The 22,967-nt window shown below is 29.7% G+C and overlaps 1 protein-coding gene and 1 long non-coding RNA gene across 2 annotated transcripts; both read left to right on the top strand.

The window, feature by feature from the left end:
- Positions 1–8,474: 8,474 nt before the first annotated feature.
- On the top strand, positions 8,475–11,969 carry LOC114173716. The gene is made up of 2 exons (XR_003602550.1): positions 8,475–8,843; positions 9,210–11,969. It is a non-coding gene; the product is annotated as an uncharacterized LOC114173716 (long non-coding RNA).
- Positions 11,970–18,228: 6,259 nt separating this feature from the next.
- On the top strand, positions 18,229–21,975 carry LOC114173107 (probable LRR receptor-like serine/threonine-protein kinase At3g47570). The gene is made up of 3 exons (XM_028057330.1): positions 18,229–20,995; positions 21,108–21,473; positions 21,678–21,975. The coding sequence occupies exons 1-3, from the start codon at positions 18,235–18,237 to the stop codon at positions 21,695–21,697; spliced, it is 3,147 nt and encodes a 1,048-aa protein (XP_027913131.1). The 5' UTR covers positions 18,229–18,234; the 3' UTR covers positions 21,698–21,975.
- Positions 21,976–22,967: the final 992 nt, after the last annotated feature.

Here is a 22,967-nt window from a genome sequence, read left to right as displayed (position 1 = left end):
CATTTTGCACTTGTTTCTGTTCTTTTCATCTCTTTATCATACACACACAACACAATACGATTTCTCGCTTTGTCACTTTCTTAAAATGAAAAGATTTAAATCAATCCAAATCCATTATTTATAATTGTATGATACCTGAATTCATGGCTTTTAGCATGAGGTGCTAAAAGCAATGCATGAGTTAAACTTTACCAAAACCGTCAACATCTAGAGTTAGGACTTGCCTGTACTTTACAAGGCTTAAAAAGTTGAGGCTCTATCCAAAATTTTGCAACATTGTACTAAAAAATGTAGAGAGAGTTTAGACATTTCCAAAGGGCAATCACAGATTGGCACCTGTTAGGCAGGGATATGACTAATTGGTGTGTGGTTGAGGTTGGGGTCCCATGAAGGATACATTTTTCTTTGATTGTTGTATTATGAGGAAATATAGTAGTTGCACCTTTAAGTCTCTTTTATGGTAGGTCTAGATAAAGCAACATGAGAAAATGTGGCATAAGTTTTGCCTAGTATTGTAAGCATATTATTATATGTCTAGCTAGATCATTCCATCATCCCACTTTTCCACTCCTGTCACCATCTTTCTTATATTCAATTCAGAAGTGGATGGCCCTCGCGGGATCAAATTTTTTCTATATTCATTTGGTAGGGTACATTGGTTTGGTATGTCACTAATTTAGGAGTTAAAACTTGTCACAAATCTTACATCTACTAAAAATAAAGTAGATTTACAGTATATAAATCACTGCAAATTTTATTTTTCAAGTTAGTTTTGTAAGTTTTGGTCAGGATTAGGTTTACAGAGGGGATTTCACTGGAAAAATACAACATCAATGAGACCTGAGTCCAACCACATAAGGCATTGACACCACTGTCAATCCAAAACATTAAGACAATGGGTTTATGGATCTTTATCCTTATATAGTGCTCTACTTTCTCATTTTTAATCAAATGTGAGACTTATACTCACACTTAAATTTTTAACATTTGTTGGATCTATCGTGTTATCTCTTATTCATAAAAAGATCAAGTAAATGTAAGTCTTATATTAGTAATATGCTTAAATATATTATTTTACATTCCAATTGAAGCATGTGATATGGTTTGGGACACTTATCCATGAAAAGATTTGATTGGTGAAATAACATTGACGTAGGTAGCGCACTTTGCATATAAAAAATATAAGCCTTTTGTGGCATTAGAATAATGTGAAGGTCTTGTTGTAGTTATGTGCAACCTACTCTACTTTTGGCATATATTCTATTTCTATATGTTCTAGTGGTGTAGCTATATGGAGTGAGAACTTAGCACCCACGAGTTTTACCACGATTTCAGCAACAATAAATAATAAATAGAGAAATGAAGGTGGGGAAGTGCTTTTTCTTTTCTTTTTCTTTGCTAAGAGCATCTCCAACAGTAAAACTGTTCAAGTTACTTATTTTATATCTTCTACCCTTTGGCATCTGTTTTTAGAATTTTAAAGTTTTTAGTTTAACCTTGTCACTGAACTAAGAATGAATTTACCAATATGGAGTAATAGTGATATTTAACTCAATAAACGAATATTAATATGGATAAAGTTTATTGTTATTTCGATTCACAAAACAAGTTAGGTAACATCTTTATTTTATTGTCGATTATTATGTTTTAATAGTTAAGAACTTGATCTCATATAAGAACAATTGTTGCACGTGACATTCTTGTATAAATATATAAATATGGCACTTGGTTAGTCACTTAATTACAATAAGATGTGTTAAGCAGTACTATATATATGGATAATAAATAAAAAGCAAACTTCTTAAAAGATTAAATTTATTTGGATATAATTGAACAGATATTTTTTAAGCAGTTAAACATATTATTGTATAGAGTTTCAATGCGCCACACACTCGAAAATAAAATATGATACCCTTTTCATCTAAAAAATTTACCGTAATTTTGAATTTCTGATTTTTTTTTTGTATATTGTTTGTCTTTAAAACATTAGTTGCTTTACCAATTTTTTGGGTCAATTTATTGGATTATCTTGGTAACTCTCTAGTGAATAACTAAAAAATATCATTAATAAAAATTAATAATTGATTTTTTTAAATAAAAGAATAATTATATTTAAGTAACTGTTGTAAACTTTTTATAATAATATAAGCCTTGTAACAATTGAGTGAGGTTAAAAGAGATGATAAACTATGCTAATGTTAAAAATAACGTATTTAGCAGCTTTTCCAAGGAATTATTTGAGTTCATACCTTAAATTAAATGAGTTATTTTTTTTATTTTATTTCTAACTATGTACCCGTAAAAGGTCTTGGATTAATGAAGCAGATTGTGGTCCAAATAATAATATGTAAAGTATATATTTTTTAAAATAAAGTCTATCAAACTAAAAAAAAATGTTTTTCATTTAATTTTAAGCTAAAACATATGAAACTGAATTTATAATGCAACTCATGTTTGTAATAAAATACATTTAGATTTATAACATCAAAATTAACCTTGTAAATTAAAAGTCAAGTTCTTCTAAAAAGTATGTAATTTTGTAAATATTAAATATGTCAAGTCTACGAGTTTCACTTACTGAGTTCAATTTTTTCCGATAATTATAAGTTTTTTTAAAAAAATATATTTATGTAACACATTACTATACTTTGACATTCTTATTTTTCTCACAACTCTTATTTCTATTATTTTACTCTTTATCTATCTAAAATCGTACTCATTTTTATTTATTTTATTTCTTTAAACTCTACTTCTTTCTTCCTCACTTTTAATAATTTTTTTTACATGTTTTACAACAATGGTTTTAGCTTGTAGTAGTAGTAGTTAAGAAACAACCATTTCATTTACACCTAACTCCATACGAGGTTAGATTGTTCTAGAATTAACCAAATTCATTGAAATAAAAACGATTTGAACATAAATATTAAAGAGGGACGACAAGTATGCATCTAGAAAGCAAAAAGCAAGACATAATAATAATTATTCTCTCCCTTTGCGACTTAAAAAGCATTAAACATAAATAAATTAATAGTTGTTTAAAGAATATCCCAGCACGTCTTTCACATAAAGTGAATTCAAATTGTCAAAAGTTAATCAACCCATTAGGCAATCAAAATATTACAATAATACAAAAGTAACTTTTACATCGTCAAACACTTCTTTTATTGTGCTGCTTTAGGCATTAATTTTAACGCACGTCATGGTATATTCAATCTTACAAAAATTATTATTTTCATTATTTGGGGTTGTGTTAAGTAAGTGTTTTGTATCTTGATGTTGAAATTAATGCTTTTACAACTTTTACTCTTTGATACTCAATATTTAATAATGAGTTAAATACATTTTTGGTCCTCATTTTCGTAGTGTTTGTTGCGGATTGTTCTCATTTTGACAGAATGTTTAAAATGATCATTTTCTGTAACGCCGTTTAAATCATTAATGGAGCATTGTACAGGTGACACTTGTATTAAAGTGTGTTACGTGTATTGTACATGTGTGATACAATGCTCCGTTAATGATTTAAACTGCCTTACAGGAAATGACAAAATAAAACATGAATTGTGAAAATGATGATCATTTTAAACATTCTGTAAAAATGAGGAACATTTTACACATCATGTCAAAATGAGGACCATCTGCAACAAACACTACGAAAATGAGAAAAAAAAGATATAATAATTATGTAAATTTTATTTTTACAATTACTGTGCTATTTATAAACAAAAATGTAACTATTAAACTAAAATGATTAAATATGTCAACATTGTCAGTTCAAAGATAATAAAATTATTATAAAGACTAAATTTACAAGTTTATTAAATATTAAAATTTCTTATTCTTTTTATAATATTTGAATTAATTTTAGACTTAAAACAAATTGTTTAACTTTTTCAACATTTATCGATAGGGTTAAATATGTTTTTGGTCCCATAACTTTTAGTGAATTTTGGAATTTGTCCATTTTGAAACTTTGAACCAATTTAGTCCTTCATCTTTTGAAATTCGTGGATTTAGTCTTTTTAATCCAATTTTATTAAGTTTATTTAACATTTCAAACACGTTTCACAATAGTATTTGACTTAACATTAAAGCAAAAATGTGTCAAACAGTATAAACAACTCAAATACAATCCTAAAATGCGTACGAAACATCAAATAAACCTAACAAAATTTGATTAAAAGGACTAAATCTACGTATTCCGAAAAAATGAAGGACTAAATTGGTCCAAAGTTTTAGAATGGACTAATTCCAAAATTCACTGAAAGTTAAGGTACTAAAAAGATATTTAACCCTTATAGATACTATGCGTGTTCAATTATTTGTAAAACTAAAAATCTCAGTACCATAAGTATCTTTTTCCCTTCAAAAGATATGATAATTGAAACCGTTCCTAATTCAAAATCTTAAGTAATTAAATAATCAAGTATAAGAGTTATATATATATATATATATATATATATATATATATATATATATATATTTTGACTTTTTCATTTATATTCAATATAAGTTACTCTCACATTTAATTTTTTTAACGCATTCCTTAATAAAGTTTGAAATACATAAATAACTTTATAATTTATAAAACAAGTATCCTTAAAAATAAAATCATATAGATAGAATAAAAGGTGTAACATTAGGTTATAGTTTAAACTTTCATCTTACCTTTCCGACCAAAAGAATAGTCAAAGTTGTACGTTCTATAATTAAGAGTTGTTTGATAATTTGCACGCATTCTTAGACTACAACTATGTACATTTGGTCTGTATGATATTATTTTCTACTACAAGGCCAAAATATTCACTATTAAAATTCACATCTTATGTTGCCATTCTTTGAATATCACTATTAGAAGTTTGAAATCATCTCCCTCCCAAGAAAATTGCATCACAATAGTCTTTCGATATTAGTTTTTGTACCCAATATTACCTTCTTTTTGTGTATTAGTGTTCGTCATTGCTGTAACTATAAGTCCATTTATTGTTAGAATTTAGTTGACGAACTAATTCTATTAGTGACTCATTTGAAATATTATGATGACCTAATTGTGATTTAATAAAATCTAAAGACTTATTGATTATTATTATGAGAGATGATAATAAAATAAAATAAAGATAAAGATAAAATAAAAACCAACTTGATGGACGTTGGTATATAAAAGGATTGAGGTTTTGTCTCTGACCATAAGGTTCTTTTCACACTAACTCATCAAGAACGTGTGAGAAGAGAAAGAAAGACAAAAAGATAGAATGAGAGACGGTAATCGAAGAGCACACAAGATTACAGATATGAAGAACGCATATTCACAGAATCTCCCATGGATCAATGTTAGTACTCTATTATGTTTTATCGTGTGAATCATAACTCTTAAAGATCCTTTATTAGTTTTACATTTATTACCTAGCACGTCAAGTTATTGTGTTTACTTTGAAATTTCATTGTTATCGCTGTACCTTTTATCTCGGGTGAAATATCATAAATTCTCTTATTACTAAAAATATTTAATTTCTTTATTCTACAAATTTCATATTATATCGATCCACATGCATTTTCAAAAATATCTCAAGTAGGTTTCTTCATTTTTATTTGACTCAATTGAATTTCTATTTTGAAAAATTCGTTGTAATTAAGTTCTTTTTGTAGTAATATACTAATGGGATTAACTATATCTCATGTGTCAACACGTGATTTTTTTATTTTTTAATTAATTATTTATTTTTTTATAATTAAAAAAAATTGCTATGTCTTAATCTGACATTAGAGTGTGATATGACAATGGGAGTGACAAATATAATAAATGCATCGAAACTTTTCATATCTAATAGTGACACGTGATACTGTCACATCATACATTCTCTACCAAGTGACACAATGTTATATTGATAAGTGACAATTTTTTTTTTTTTGGTTTTATGTGAATTCAAGATTATAATGGATAATGACATTCAAATAAAAGTGAACTTTAACTTAACTCTAATACCATGTTAAGAAATGAACTTTAAATCTAAATCAACCCCACAAAATTGACTTGTAAAATAAAGTTTGCACTCCACTTATATACTATGAAATTGTTTTATTTCTAGACTTCCAACAACTCGACCCAAAATTACTAACCATAAAAGTAAAAGTTTTCCTTTAACCTTAATTTTGTTCTTATTACACTCTTTTTTTCTCCTCAACATTACTTTTTTTCCATGCCCATCATCACTATGCCTTTGTTTTTTGTACACACCATGCCCTTACCTTACCGGCATCAACTGAAACTACTCTGTTAGCCACATTGATGGTTTGTAGGCTTCCAACATACTCTTTTTTCTTGGTCTGTGGTATAATCACTACTGAAGATCTTCACAAAGGTGGAGTTGTTATAGACTTTTGCTCGATGTTTTTCCTTCCCATTGGAATCCATTCTCTCTATTCTCAAACAAAGTTACTATGTCTTCTTTTGTCTAGCATTGGGAACCTGAAATTAGGATTCTCTGCAACAAGAAAACTGTCGTCGTCTTTCTTCAGTTCCAATAGTAGCACCTGCTTACTCCATTGCATGTCAGACTCACCACCCGCTACTTTCCTCCATGCACTTCTTTCTTCCCTTGTCATGCATCCATGTTTAACCAATTCTGAATCCCAATAATCGATAAGTTAAATAATAAGGTAGGTATGAATTTGAAATGTTAAATTCGGATCGGTCTTATTGAACTTGAATTCGACCCAAACCCACTTGTTGCTCAACCCTATTCAAAGGTGTCCTTCCTATATTTACATATTTTGGTAAGGACGAAGAAAACTTCAAAAGAAATATAAATACATATAATCTAATTTGTAAATCACTAACAACTTGTTTATTATCAATTAGATAAAAAAACACACACTATCCTAATAGGAAAAAATAAATTTCAAAGTAAATGTTATCCAATTCTTTTAACAAATTATTAATATTGTCTGACATTTACTGTAAATAATATATATATATATATATATTAGGTAGTTAATAATTTAATATAACAAATAAATTTTGTTAATTTAACTATTAAATTATAATTTTATATCATTATTATTTATCTCAAATTTTATCAAAGATTAATAATAATAATAATAAAATAATTCAAATTTTAATAATTTTTAAAAAATGGATATTATATCAATTTTAGTTTACATATAAAAATATATTACATAATTTGAAATTAATGTACAATTTTGCATATATAATCTATATGATAATAACTTCAATCTGAAATTATCAATACATATATACTCATTTTAGAAAAAAATATTTGCTTACATACTCACTTAAACCAGAAATATTCTATCATTGGAAAAAGGAGGTTGAAGATTTGTAATCCACCACCCTCCTTCAACATTTATTACTAGTCCACCTACAATTTCCTCATATTTTGTTAATTTCATCAAGGTTAACATGAAATAAACTTTTCAGAATTCTCTGATGATTGGAAATAGTTCCCTAATTTTACAGAAACTTATATTCCATTCTTTATTTTAACCAAAATTTAGTACATACATGATAAAGAATCATATATATATATATATATATATATATATATATATATATATATATATATATATATATATATATATATATATATATTTTGCTAGCTTACAACAATTGAATTTATCAGTACAATTAGTACTACATCTCACCAATTTTGAGATAATGCAGTAGGGTGGATTTTCTTCTCAAATTGGTGGACCAAGTGCACTCACTACATAGTTTTTGTACATCACAAAGAAGAATGTTCAGAGTTTATTTTCGTGGTATTTATTGCATGATTTCCCATTAAAAAAAAAAAGATAGTGTATGTATGAAAGAAGAAGAGATTGAACTTTGAAGCTAATATAATTTTAACCACAAATAAATTTTTAAAGCTAAAATCTCTCAAGCTAAGTTTAGTTAAATATTCCTATCTAACTCATCTACTATTTCTCTCTTTGATTGCATGTCAACTTTGACACAGTGAATCTCTTCTAAAAGAGGTTTTTGCACAGTGGAGACCAACCATTTCATCACTCAAATCTTGCCTAACTTTGACTATATGAAACATAGTTTTTAATTTGTTTTCCTCAAATAGCAGTGATGAAAAAAAAAGTCTGCAAGATAGTAATTTCATTTATTTATTGTGTCCATGATAGAGCATACAAGTGCGGTCCATAGCGGCCCAAATCACAATTTCACGGGTAATTTGGTAAATGCAAGTCCAAAAGTGAAACGCGCCTCACACCCCATAAACACGTTGCGGTTACAGAAACACACGCACGTGCAGCCACGTACTTCAACTAAATGGCATTACTTCAGTAAATCTTTCTAAATCCAAGCCCATTTTTAATCTCTCCATGCCGCGCTTTGCTCTTCAAAAGAAAAAAAATGACCACTTGCACAGTATTAATGGCATCAGCGAGAGCGTGAGCAGCCACGTGTTCCTATCTCCTTCGTCTGTGCTCTTTATAAATAACCTAACGCTAACCCAATCTTTACCCGGTCACCACATAGGGTGGGTTGGGGGTTGGCTTCGTCTTCTCTCTTCGCCTCTTTCTCTCTCTACCTCCTCTCTCTTGAATGAAGAGAGAAAGTAAAACAGAAGAGAAATTTGTTTGGTGGTTTACCAGTGAAGTGGATGTGATTAAGCAGCAGATTTTGATTCTATCACTGTGCGGTCTCTAATTCGCTTGGTGCAGGTCGGGAACCGGTTTCTGCGCGAAATGGTGAAGTGGTAGCCGGCGGCGAATTGGATCCCGCCTTGCATCAACTGAATCGGAGGCCGCAGTGAGGGTTTTTGTCGATGTCTGGTTACACCCGCTCAGATCTCATCTCCCAGATTCTACTATCAGTAAATTTTTATTTTTATTTTTTAATTTACTTCAATATCTGCTTATCAGATCCAGTTATAGATCCCGATGCCTAGAATCTACATCTAGAAAAAACATTTTTCAGTAAGCTTCTGGTGTGTATTTTTTCCTGTTTGAATTTTTTGACTACTTGAGGTGCTTCTTTTCATTGATTATGTGGGGAAATTTTTATTCAGATTGAAATAATCATGGATATTACTGTAAATACTTTTATAGGTTAAGCTAATTAAGGTATTTGATTCAGTGGTTGCAATTTGGTTGAAAGAGAAAACAAGAAAGAAATTGTTTGAGGTTTTTCTGACTCTGTTTGGGCTTTGGTTGAATTAGAGTGTATGTTTTGGTTGCAGAGTTTAAAGTGATGCATTTGATTGTGGTGCTTGTGCTTATCCTGATTCAGGTTACTTCAGATTGATTGATACTTTCTTTTGGGGAATGGAAGGTTTAAATTTATGAAGTGGTGAACTTATAGCATATGATGAAGGCATGAAAGGCTTGTTAGGGACCCTAATTTTCAGTGGTATCAGCTTTTTGATTATAAATACTTAGTTTAAATTTGCATTTTAGCTATTCAATTGTTGGAGGGGGACTAATCCCTCTCTTCTAGCCAATACCAGGGAAAGACTTCCTCACCAATTCAATTCATAAGCTAAACAGAAGTTACAGAAATACGGAAGTTGTTTTCGTTGAGATTGATTTGATTGTTGGCAAGAGGACTTTCATGTGTAAAAATTTAAAAATGCTTTGATTTCTATGGGAAGTGGCAATATTTTTTAAATAATGTGAATTCAAGTTGCATTTAACTGTATTGGCATAACAAATTCCATGCATATAGTGCATTTTTATGTCACCAGATTCTAACAGTTATCTAAGGAAGATCTGTTGTTGGGACTCTAATATGTTATCAAATGAAGATTTAGAGAAATCCAGATAATTCTTGTTATTTGTGATGACACAACAACCTCAGTGATGTACATAATTTATGACATGGGAGATTGAGAACATAATTGAAAGTCTAGAGATTCATTTAGTCTATGATTCTTATCAGTTATGGTGCATTGATTTTTACTTTTTTGTTTGTTTCTTCATCGTTATCATGAACAAACTGCAAAGACTTAGCAAAAATATGAATTTGAAGTTAACCTAAATGTTAGTCTGATTTACATAGGTTCTCAGATTAATTAATTCTTGCTATATATTATGAAATGCAAATGGCATAATTTATACTCGGTTTGTAAATGCTAATAAAAAAGCATTTGAAATTATTGAATGAAAGATCAGAATTTAAATTGAATCCTTCTATCAACAATAGAAGTCAAGGATAGAGAAAATAGAACATGTTATTTAAATCTTGGCTTTTCTGGAAAATGCCAGTATTCTTGTTTGACTGGGTATTTGTCCAGGGAGAATATAGAGAGAACTAAGCAGAGCATGTTGCAGAGAGGTGGGTACGAATATGCTTTGAACCTTTTCCTTCAAAAAGAAGGGCATAAAAAACTGAGTCTCTTGTCTCTTAGAGACAAGAAAAATTGTTTGTATGAAAAATAATAGTAAAAATTAAAAGATTATTTTATATATTATTTTTTAATTATTCATTATCACTGTTGTTATTATTATAATAATAAAAGAATGTCTTGATTATTTGTGGGTCTCAATCAATTATGGGTATAAAGGTATATATTAGTTTATGAATATAATCTACTTAAAGCATAAGCTATCCAGAACATTTCTTTGTCTATATATTTAAGGGATTTTTTCCTCTTTCTTTAAGATATTTATTTATTCATCACTCAAAAACTACTCATTTCCTCTGTCCCTGCAATTCTGTCCCTCCTTCTCCACCGTGATGTTTACTGCAGTTAGATTAGATCAGATTACCACAGTAGTGATTATGACTGTTGCATTGCCATTATGTAATACTCATTTTTTTGTTCTGTGGCTTTAAATGGTGTGACGCAATACCATGACCATGATAATCAAAAACTATTGACGTGTGTGTTATTTACTGCTTAGATACACAACTTTTAGGTTTTCTTCCTTAAAATTAGCTATTGATATTTGTTGCATATATAGTGAATTGTATGAAAACATACAAATGTAGTAAGGAGAATATAAAGCTATTGATTCAATTCAAAAGGAAGAAAAAGAAACATACTTTTGAATTAAGTGTTTTTATGAAAAACATTAAAGTAAATATTTAAGACTAATTAAATAATAGTTCAAATTTACAAATTTAGAAAAATAAAATATACTATTTAACATATATTTTCAAATTAAATAATTAAACGGAAGATGACAAGAAAAACAAGAAGTTTAAGAGCAGTTGGACAGAAAGTCAGGGGTCTACAAATATAGAAGAAATAAAATATATTTGTATTTACTCATAAATAAAATATTTTAGTATTCACTCATCATATTAGAGAGATACATCACACTTCCACTTCTAAAACAAGCATGTATATTTTTAGTATCATTATTTATTTGATTTAATTTAATTTTACTATTAAAACAGCATTCAAGTTTCTAATATTATTACTATTTTTGCTAAATGAATATTGAAATTGTTAACAAAAGTAGTTGTGGTTTTAACTTAATGTATGCATATAAAACTAACTTTATCTTTCAGACTTTTAAAAGGTTAACAGCTGTATTTTTTTGAAAGGTTAATAGTTGTATTTATTAAAAAATAAGAAACTTGATTGAAGTTTAAAATATTTATGTTATTGTATTTATGAAATTGAGAATTTAATTGACTTTTTTTATTAATAAATGGTAAATTAAATAAAATTAATAGATGAAGTCAGCCAATTGTATTTATTTTCCACGTTGATGATAGCCATAACAGCTCGGGTACAAAAAGTGCAGATGAGTTTTTGTACTTGTTCCTGTAAAGATAGTTTCCTCCATTGCCCAGATACAAAATCCTCCTGTCATAAAAGCGACTAATCACAGCTAGCTTTCAATTTAGATGCCTAGTGTTCTACCTTATCGACTAAAGAAGGATAATTTCTAATAACCTTTCAAGATAAGTTTTTAAACATATATTTTTAAATTATCGGTGCATGTATTACGTTCAATAATCAATTGACACGTTGTGTTTTTTATTTTTATATAGGTATATCTTTCTTTTAGATAAACTATTGGTTTTTTCTTGAACAATTAGAACTAGAAAAAATTACTCAAATTTTATAACACCTATAGAATCGTTAGATAATGGTTTAAATATTACTTTAGTCCTCATTTATATTTATTTAGTTTGATCGTTATTTTTCTTTTTATGTTTAATTTGATAGAATGTACAAGTTAAGACGATTCATATTATTATGTGAACGAAATTAATTATATAATTAGTTGTATTTTGTTTAAATAGATTTTTATATTAGTTAAATTTATTTAATATACTCTCACCTTCCGGTTTATCACTCTTACCTTCCATTTTCTATTTTATGATCCTTTATTGTCACCATTATCACCATTAAACTAAAACCACCATTACTGCCTTATAATTACACTAAATCACTGTCACCAAACTAAATCTACAACCACCACAATCATCCCTTACAACCACACCACAATACTAAAATCACCACCACTACCGCCTCTGTCACCACACTAAAATCACATTCACCACCATCACAGTAAAACCCCTACCATTGTGAGGGTTGTTGTTGGTGGGTTTAATGTAATTGTGGTGAATGTAATTTTAGGATGGTGGTGGAAATGGTTGTATTGATGGTTGTGGTCATCATTGTTGTTTTAATGTTGTAGTGGTGATAGTTGGTTTGATTTGGTGGTGACAGTATTTTTAGTGTGGTGGTTGGTTGTGGTTGTGGTGGTGGTAACTATAGGGTGATAGTGGTGGTTTTAGTTTGGTGGTGATAGCGACAATACTGGTGGTAATGACAATGGTGAAGGGTAATGAAATGAATGGTAAAACTAAATTGAACAAATTTAACAAAATTAAGGACTTATATGAATAAAACACAAACAACAATAATTAAAGCAATTTACCTAATGTGAATAGTGTTAGCATATACACTTTGTCGTTATCAATTTAAACACGTCAACAAAATTGAACATAATTTAGCAAATCAAGAACCAAATCGAATGTGAAAAAAAAAATGAATCTAAATAATTGAACAAACTAAACCAAAACAAAGACCAAAATAATATTTAAACCTTAAATAATTATAAATTTTGCATGGCTAGAGTTTAATATATTACAAATAAAGAAATTTAGGAAACTATATATTTACGACATATATTGCTATAGTTACTAAGTATGCATGATTACATGTTCACATTGTCAATTTTGTGCTTGGTGATGGGTAACTTTGTTGGAAAGCGAAATCAGGAGGATGTTAATAATGTCTCATAGTTGTGCTAAAGACTATGCATGGTGAATAATATACAATTCCTTTCATAACTATTCCATTTTTTTTATATATAGAAATTAAGTTGCATCGTCCCATTCTCAAATTCTATGACAAAGTAAGAGAACAAATAAAATCAAGATAAGATACAAATCAATTATACTACGTTATTATCTTTTTTTTTTCTTTTTTATAAAATAAAAAAGACCTTCCAATTATAGCCCTTGACAGTGGTGAATATTTTTATTTTTGGTGATTGACAAAGAGTGTTGGTAGAACCAAAAAATATTAATAATATTTAAATTGTAATAAGTTGAGTAATAACTGACTTTTTCACACAAGCTTTTATGTTTTTGTTATGAATGATATAATATGAAATTATGTATGAGTTTCCAAACTATTATGATGTGTACTCCAAGTGTATTAAATTGGAATTTTGAAAAAGATTATTTTGATTCTACTAAGTACTATATTAAATATTAGACTTGTGTAAAGAAAGATACTCATGTAGGGAAAGATACTTAAACAATGAAAATACATGATCGTTAGGTGGTGTGAAAAATAATTTGTATACAATAATATACAAGTGCAAAGTTTGTTGATAACGTTATTTTCTACATTTTATTTGTATCAAGTTGTGGAATACAATCAACTCCTCCATAGTTTTTTTCTTGTTTAATTCTCAAATTTATCTTGTTCTTGCATTGTTTTGTATTTTAGTTGTTTTATATTTGTTTTACCTTTAATATCTATTTTGAGGATGTGAAATGAGTAAATAGGAAGCAATCTGGTGGAGAAAAACAAGTTGAAAGTCAAGGAAGCCTGATCGGACAACCAAAGAATGAATTTGAGGAAAATAATCGCGATGGGCGCCTTCACGCCTAGCCCCACAAACACATAAAGTAATATTAGCTGCACAGGAGTTCATGCTGGGCGGCCAAGAACCTCGTTGGGTGAGACACATACTGGGGGAGCTACACTAAGCGATGGTTCTCTGACGTCGAGTGGTGGCTTGATAATGGCTACCCCTTTAATTATTTAATGAGTGCGTCCAATGATTCTAAGATGATGCTAGCCAAAAAGCTTTCCTTCTCCTTGGGTCTCAAACTTCATTTGTGGCGTTTTTCCCCTTTTAGGATTGGAGAGAGATAATATGCCAATTGGAGGTATTGATGTGAACGAGAGGCACGACTGAAGCATGAAGCAATTGCTAAGAACCTTGGGAAAGGACGTGCATCTCTTTAGTTTCAATTTTGTTCCTTATCTATTCAATTTGTATGACCTAAGTTCTTCACCATAGAGAGCTAGACCTATTTGTTGATATTAGATGTAACAAATTGATTCTTGTGTATTTTGTGATATTAATACATATAATTTTCCATTTCTATGTTATTGTATGATTTCTATTCTTAATGTTTGTTGTGTCTTGATCACCCATTGTTTACTTATTAGTTCTATTGAGATGTTAAAAAATATCTTTTGAATCTAGAACTGAAATTGAATACCTAATGACGCTTGCATCTAGGTATAGAACATGATTTATTAGAAATCTTAAAGACACTTAAACTTAATACATTATTTAACTTGGTGAAGATTCAAGGAATTAACTTGGATGAGTTATCATAGGCTCAAAGTCACTAAGGATAGAATTTGAGTTGATTTGTGAGGTAATTTTGACATGAATATGGATTTAAATTGATTGTGAATGCATGAGAATGAAGTGGATGAAATTTATTATTGACAATTGTAAATACACTATGTTAATTTTTATTGCACACCATCTGTTTGATAAAATACCAAAAAGAATTTTTATTGTGTTTTTATGAACATTGTTGTTTAATTGAATGATGGATTGCAAGAATTGTCATGTGTTGGAAAGTCCCTTGGGAGAAAACAATATTTATCACATGCTACGTCGCAACCCGTGCACTTGCTTTTGTGCTAACATATGTGATGTCTAATCCAATACACCAATAAAATATAAGTAAATAATTTTAATTATGAGTAAATACATATTAATAAGTGGTTATGTGACTTGTGTGTTGCTTTAAAAATTATATGTTTCTTTTATGTTAACTTACCATGCATATATTGTGTTGCTTTAAACAATAACCTAGGTAGTAATACGTACCAGTGAAGATGTTGAGTGCTATCCATATTTTGTAAAGAATATTTGTATATGTATTATTATTTTATGTTCCTCTAGAATATATCTTCAACGTAAATTTATTTTGAAAAGTTTAATGCATATACAAGTTTTTTTTTATAAATGTGAGACGTTGGATAAGCAACCTTCTAGACAATATATATGTATGTTACACTATTAAACATTAAGTTAAGTGAGTAGTCGTACTTATATATAGCACCAATACATTCTTTTAGTTATATGTATGTATAACGAATTATTTAGTTCAAATTTCTTTTAAATATTCAATAGAATAGACCATTTTGGATTGCTCAATATATTTAAACATAAACATTATACATATTTTGAATACCTCAATTTGAGAGACTTTCTACATGATAACATTTGTAAAAGCATTTTGAGAATTGATCGATTCATAATGATTTGTAATTTATTATCATAATTCAGAAACTTGAATGACTCTATAATTTAAACACTTCGTAAGAAATCTACAAATGAGTAAACCACACAATGCAGTGACAAAAGCTTATCTCAGAAACTTCATGAAATATGAGGGTAGCAACACAACTGCAGGAGATGATAAACACTAGATTTGCACAATACTCTTACAATGATCAAAATTGTAGGAAAGAATGAAAATAAAATAACAACACAAAGTAATATTTTTACCATTTCTCATCTCATCATCCATAAAAGTACAAATAAAAAACATGACAATGCAACTCAGAACTATATATTCAAATAAGCCAAATTAAAACAAATATATGATATTTACTTACGTCTTTTAACCTAGTAAGTATATCTTCCTTTTTTATATATAAAATTACTTAAGAAAAACTATTTTTTTAAGTATAGTTTTAATTGCATATGTAGTTTTTGATTTTTTTAATTTAAATAATATTAATTCATTTTTAATATATTATCAAATTATTGAAGAAAGATTCTTTTTTTAGTGATATCAAGTACATATTTAAATAAGATATTAATAGAAAAGTTTAACATCAAGTTTTAACAATTATTATTATTAATATTTTCTTATTAATAAATTGAATACCATATTAAGAATGAATCAACACTATTTAATTTTGAAAATTGAAAATTAAATGTGAAATTAATACTTTATATACACAGAACCATGATATATAAAGTTACTTTGCAATTATAATATATATATATATATATATATAATTATTTTTTGGTGTATTTTATTTATCTATTTTACTTTTTATATTTCTTATTTAATATTTATATAAAAAAATAGCAAGTGATTGTAGTGTAGTTACTTTTACATGTGAATAGATTATATTTATAACTTTTCCTTTTTTATTTTAAAATATAATTAAAGATAAAATAAGAATATAAAATATGTAAATCAATTAAAAAATCCAATTTAGATTATACATATACTATAGTAAATATTAGAGCTGTTAAAATGGATCAAAATCCGTGAGTCAATTCGGTCCACCACGAATTCGAACAGAGTTAGGTTGAAATTTTTTTACAAATTTCAATACAGATTAATTTTTTACCTGACCCACCTAGAACCTGACTCACCCGGATTGAACCCGTGGTAAGCCGAGTTGACTCACCAACCTGTAAATAAAGGATCACACAACTGTTTTTTGTTAAGATGGACTTTGCATTTGGATCATGTTAGATAATTTGTATTTTTGTGATTTTGGTTTGTACTTAGATTGTATTGAAGTTTATTTAGATTATAATTATAATTATAATTTAGTATTAACTAAAAAAATAAAAAATTAGATTTTTTTTAACTAAGCCAACCAATTTAACCCCACTAATCTGTGGTGGGTCGCACCGGATTAGAATTTTTTTGGCTCGCTAATAAGGTAGTTGGGTTGTGTTGGCTTACCAAGTGATCAACCCGTAATGGGTCGAGCCGAGTCGAGTTACCTATTTTGACAGCTCTAGTAAAGATACATGCATATGCTATTTTTTCTATGATAATAAAAAATAATAATTTTTTTATAATTATAAAAATAAATAGAAGTAAATTTTATATTTTTATTACAAGTGAATTTTATTTATGTCTTTTAATTTCTTTTACTATAAATAATTATTTTAATTAAGAAAATGATCAAATTCAAAAAAAAAAAAAGTCAAATAAAAAAATAGTTAAGTTTAAAAAAAATGTCTGTTAAAGGGGAATATCATAAAAAAAATTATTTTAGGCAGGAATGTAAACAAATCATATAAAACCAAAATAAAAAAAATTAAGGTATGTTGAATTAATGTTTGGAATATACTTTTATGAATTCTAACATGCTAAATGAAGAATAATTGCTTTTGTAATAAGAGTACTTCTACACCCTTTCACCTTTAATTTAAAGGTGCAGTTTGTGGTGTCTTCTCCAGACAATAAAACTCACATTGACATATTCAGTGTGTTTAGCCACACAACCATTAATGGCAAAATAAGGATCAAGATAAACAATTTTATTGAAATGCATCTAAGGAAACAACTGAGAATATATATATAGAAAGTGTGAACTGCACCTGATCTTAGCTTATGTTATTCATGTCAATTTCACTGCATCAACAACTCATGAGTTATGTTGGTTTTTTCTGACTTCCTACTATGTTTACTTCCTACTATGCCAGCAACTTTTTTTTTCAGGTCAAGGTTTCTACTGAAATCAAGCTGTGATAAGATATGTACTATGTTTGAAGTAGTAAAATGGACTAGATATTTATTTATGACCATAAATGAAACATTGACAAAACTTCACTTGGTAGTTGATAAGTGTAAGTTATTTCCCTGTCATATTAATGATCTGCAGTTGGCAAATTCGTTAACTTCGCATTGTTTTTAGGATGAGTCCACTCTATCTTTGTATGGTAATAGCAGAAGGAACAACTTGTATTTCTTCTATGATAACTTCTCAGTCTTGCAGTCTTCAATTCCTCATCAAAATGAAACATTTTTCTCTTCTGTTTCTTGGTTTTTGGGCTATATATGTTCAACTGTGCTATATCCCAACTGTAACAGCCTTTGCACCAGGAAATGAGACTGATCATTTGGCACTGCTGGAATTCAAGAAATCTATATCCGGAGACCCATATGGAATCTTACTTTCCTGGAACACTTCTACTCACTTCTGTAACTGGCCTGGAATAGCATGCAATCTCAAGCTTCAAAGAGTTACACAGTTAGTCTTGAATAGGTACAAGTTGGAAGGATCCATATCTCCCCACATAGGGAATCTCTCTTATATGATCAACTTCAATCTAGCAATCAACAACATCCACGGCAAAATACCCCAGCAACTGGGACGGTTGTCACTTCTGCAACAACTATCTGTTGGAAACAACTTATTGGTAGGAGAAATTCCTTCGAATTTGACTGCATGTAATGATCTCAGATTCTTATACTTGCAAAAGAATAATCTGACTGGAAAAATTCCAGTCGGAATTGGCTCACTTGAAAAGCTTGAAGTTTTGAGTTTTTCTCGTAACAGGTTTACAGGAGAAATCCCTTCATCCATAGGTAATCTTACATCCCTCACAACTCTCGATGTTGGTAGTAACATCTGTGAAGGACATATACCAGAAGAAATATGTCATCTCAGAAACTTGACGTTTGCATCATTTGGTGAAAACAAATTCACTGGAACATTTCCTTCTTGTCTTTATAATATGTCATCTCTTACCATGATCTCAGCTACACAAAATCAATTAAGTGGCTCTCTTCCATCGAACATGTTCCACACCCTCCCCAATCTCCAAGAACTTTACATTGGTGACAATCAAATCTCTGGTCGAATCCCACCTTCCATCACCAATGCATCCATATTCTTTTTAGCACTTGAGGCCAGTCGAAACAGTCTCACAGGACAAATTCCAAGCATGGGGAAGTTCCAATATCTTGATATCATATCTTTGTCTTGGAACCATCTAGGTAACAATTCAAATACTGATTTCGATTTTGTAGAATCATTGGCTAACAGTAGTAGGTTACAACAGTTGTCCATATCCTACAATAATTTTGGAGGTCATTTGCCAAATTCTTTGGGAAATTTATCCCCCCAACTTAGTGGATTATTTCTTGGAGGTAATCATATATCAGGGAAAATCCCTGCAACAATAGGAAATTTAACTAATTTAGCTCTTTTGACTATGGAAAACAACAGCCTTAGTGGGAATATCCCAATAACTTTTGGGAAGTTTCAAAAGCTAAGGGAGTTAAATTTGGGTGCAAACAAGCTGTCAGGAGAGTTAGGAGCCTACATAGGCAACTTTACTGAACTTTTTCATTTGGAATTAGAAGATAATCTGTTTGAAGGGAATATCCCTCCAAGTATAGGAAACTGCCAGAATCTACAGTACTTGGATCTTTCACATAACAACCTTACAGGAACCATACCCTTGGAGCTTTTTAAGCTTTCATCTCTAACCATCTTGTTGGATTTGTCACTAAACTCATTGAGTGGCACTATACCTGAAGAAGTACGCAGCCTAAAAAATCTTGGTTTGATAGATATGTCTGAGAATCACATGTCCGGGGAAATTCCTCCAACAATTGGGGAATGCATAATGTTGGAATATCTATATTTGCAAGGGAATTCTTTACAAGGAACCATACCATCTTCTTTGGCATCACTCAAAGGGCTTCAACGTTTAGACCTGTCACGAAATCAATTGTCTGGATCAATTCCTAATGATCTACAAAAAATTTCTTCCTTAAAATATTTCAATGTTTCCTTCAACACATTAGAGGGTGAAGTACCAACCAAAGGGGTCTTTGGAAATGCAAGAACTATACTGGTTATTGGAAACAATAAACTTTGTGGGGGAACTTCAGAACTGCATCTACCACCATGTGCTGTCAAAGGTAAGAAACTTGAAAAACACTACAAGTTCAAGTTGATAGCAGTGATAGTTAGTGTGATTGCTTTTCTTCTTATATTGTCAATTACTATAACTATTTACTGGACGAGGAAAAGGAGTAAGAAAGAACCTTTGGTTTCACCTTCAGAAACTGATCATCAGTTGGCTACAGTTTCGTTCCAAAGCCTACACAAGGCAACTGATGGATTCTCAGCTACAAACTTGATAGGGTCTGGAAATTTTAGCTCTGTTTACAAAGGAACTCTTGAGGAGTTAGAAGAGAAAGTTGTTGCCATAAAGGTCCTAGACCTTCAGAAAAAGGGTGCTCACAAGAGTTTTGTTTCAGAATGCAACGCACTCAGAAATATCAAACATCGAAATCTGATTCAGGTTTTGACATGCTGTTCCAGCATAGATTACAATGGTCAAGAATTCAAAGCTCTGATTTTTCCGTACATGACAAATGAAAGCTTGGAGCAATGGCTGCATCCTAAGACACCAAGTGCTGAGAATCCGAGAAAATTGAGCCTTGATCAAAGGTTAAATATCATGGTGGATGTTGCTTCTGCATTACATTATCTTCATCATGAAGGTGAGCAACCAATAATTCATTGTGATTTAAAGCCAAGTAATGTCCTCCTCGACAAAGAGATGGTTGCTCATGTGAGTGATTTTGGCATAGCAAAACTTCTCTCAAACATCAATGATACCACTTCTGAACAAACAAGTACAATTGCAATAAAGGGAACTATTGGCTATGTTCCTCCAGGTATGTTCTTATCCTCTGAATCATTAGTGTTTCTCAAAATTTTCTATCTTTTGGTGTCAACTTTTGTTATTTACCAGATTTGTGTATTGACAGTGTTTGGTATATATTTTAGAGTATGGAGTGAGCTCTGAAGTATCAACATACGGTGACATATACAGCTTTGGGATTCTAATGCTGGAAATGCTTACAGGAAAAGGTCCCACAGATGAAATGTTTGAAGATGGTCAAAATCTTCATAACTTTGTCACAGTTTCATTTCCTGATAATCTTTTGCAAATTCTGGATCCACTACTTGTTCCAACAGAGGAAGCACCACCATTGAAAGGAAACAATTGGAATCTTGATCCAAATGTTGAGATGTGCTTAGTTTCCCTTTTTAGGATTGGGCTTTCTTGTTCTATGAAATCACCAAAAGATAGAATGAAAATTGCTGATGTCACTAGGGAGCTTAACCGAATCAGTGAAGCCTTTCTTGTTGGTGAGTAACAGTTTTATGTTAAAAGAAGTCATATACAATTTATTCCTCTGTCTTCATTTTCATGAATTACTTCACAAATTACACAGAAGCTTTCCTCATCAAAATTAATAATACAGTAAACTGTATCTTTAAGTTCATTTCTGTCATCTTGTTATGTTTTTAAAATTCCAGAACAAGAAATGTGATGGAGTTCTTGAATTTCAGGTGTGGATACTCCAAAGTAGTTAAAAGCTGAAATCAAATGTGCTTCAGACATTTAGGAAACAGGTGTTTGCAGTGCCATGTGTTTCCAATAAAGTTAAACCGGCTGCAAAATTATCTATTAATTTTCCTCAGTTTTCTAGCTATCTGTATAAATCAAATCCATCTTTCAAGTAACATATACTATGTACTGAGGGATTTAATGATTCTTCTGCTTAGTAGACTTGTAGTTCCATTTTTTATTTCATATGTCTATGATTTTCTAAATTATGCTGCAAAAATATCAAAGTGCTCTTAAAACTATCATCCATGTTAATCACCAATTTGGTTATTTTTCTATCTGGTTTCAGCCTGCTCATAAACCCTTTTACAGTAAGTGAAGATATAACCATCTGAGATTTGTTTTTTTCCAGCTTTAGATTACGAGGCACTAAATCCATATATAAGGGAAAAGAAGAAAAGCTTCTGTATGAAATAAACACATCAATACAAAACTTTCACTCATGCAATTACTCTTATATAATCCAAACTAAGTTGTAATCTTTATTTTTAATGTGATCCTTGTTTGTTGTTCATATATAGGTAGAATTTTTTTCATTTGCTGTTTGTTTGTCCTTGCATTCAACATCATCCGATTTTTATTAACAGTCATTTTTCTGCTGCATATTAAGAAATATGGTGGGTTTGATTTCTGATTTTGCAAAAATGATTTTAGTTTTTAAAACACTTATTTTGAAGACAGTTTTTAAACTTTAGTAGACTTTTCAGATTTTGCTTTTAATGTACATATGAAAATTTTGAGAGGATTTAATTCAAAACTTTTATTTTCATTAACATTCTTTTGTCCCTCTATTAGTGTCGTCTAGTAATATCAGTAACAACCTTAGTATCAGTAAGGTCGATCGATTGTCTATAATAGTTAACATTGTTACTTAATTAATAGCAGAAATATAAATAGTGTAAAAGACGTGAGAATTTTGATTAGGAATTGAAAACAAGAATAAGACAAAAAAACAATGCAACCCTTAAGTTTCTAATAAGGAAATCAAACACACCCATGGCCAAGGTGGGAAAAAAAAAATCTAAATTTTGATATCTATAATAATCTAAATTTATATTGCTTTGAGTTAGTCCTGGTTAAAAGTGAAGATTTGTCTATATGGATCAAAGATTCAGACAAATAAGTTCAGCTGAATATCGAAACAAATTGATTGAGATCGAAGTTTGAATAGTGTTAATCTAAATCGAAAATTAAGTCAAGTCGTCTAATGTGAGAGTTTAAGTTTTATTCTT

The sequence above is a fragment of the Vigna unguiculata genome, chromosome 2 (genome assembly GCF_004118075.2).
Source record: "Vigna unguiculata cultivar IT97K-499-35 chromosome 2, ASM411807v1, whole genome shotgun sequence".
In the NCBI taxonomy this organism is placed as follows: Eukaryota; Viridiplantae; Streptophyta; class Magnoliopsida; order Fabales; family Fabaceae; genus Vigna; species Vigna unguiculata.
The sequence above is the reverse complement of the archived record's forward strand: the minus strand, read 5'-3'. Positions and strand labels throughout refer to the sequence as shown.

Bases quoted from the DNA above. Each gene is read 5' to 3' on its own strand.
- LOC114173107 (XM_028057330.1), top strand. From the start codon at position 18,235: ATGGTAATAGCAGAAGGAACAACTTGTATTTCTTCTATGATAACTTCT. The intron at 20,996-21,107 runs GTATGTTCTTAT...TATATATTTTAG, and splicing joins TATTGGCTATGTTCCTCCAG to AGTATGGAGTGAGCTCTGAA. The intron at 21,474-21,677 runs GTGAGTAACAGT...CTTGAATTTCAG, and splicing joins CAGTGAAGCCTTTCTTGTTG to GTGTGGATACTCCAAAGTAG.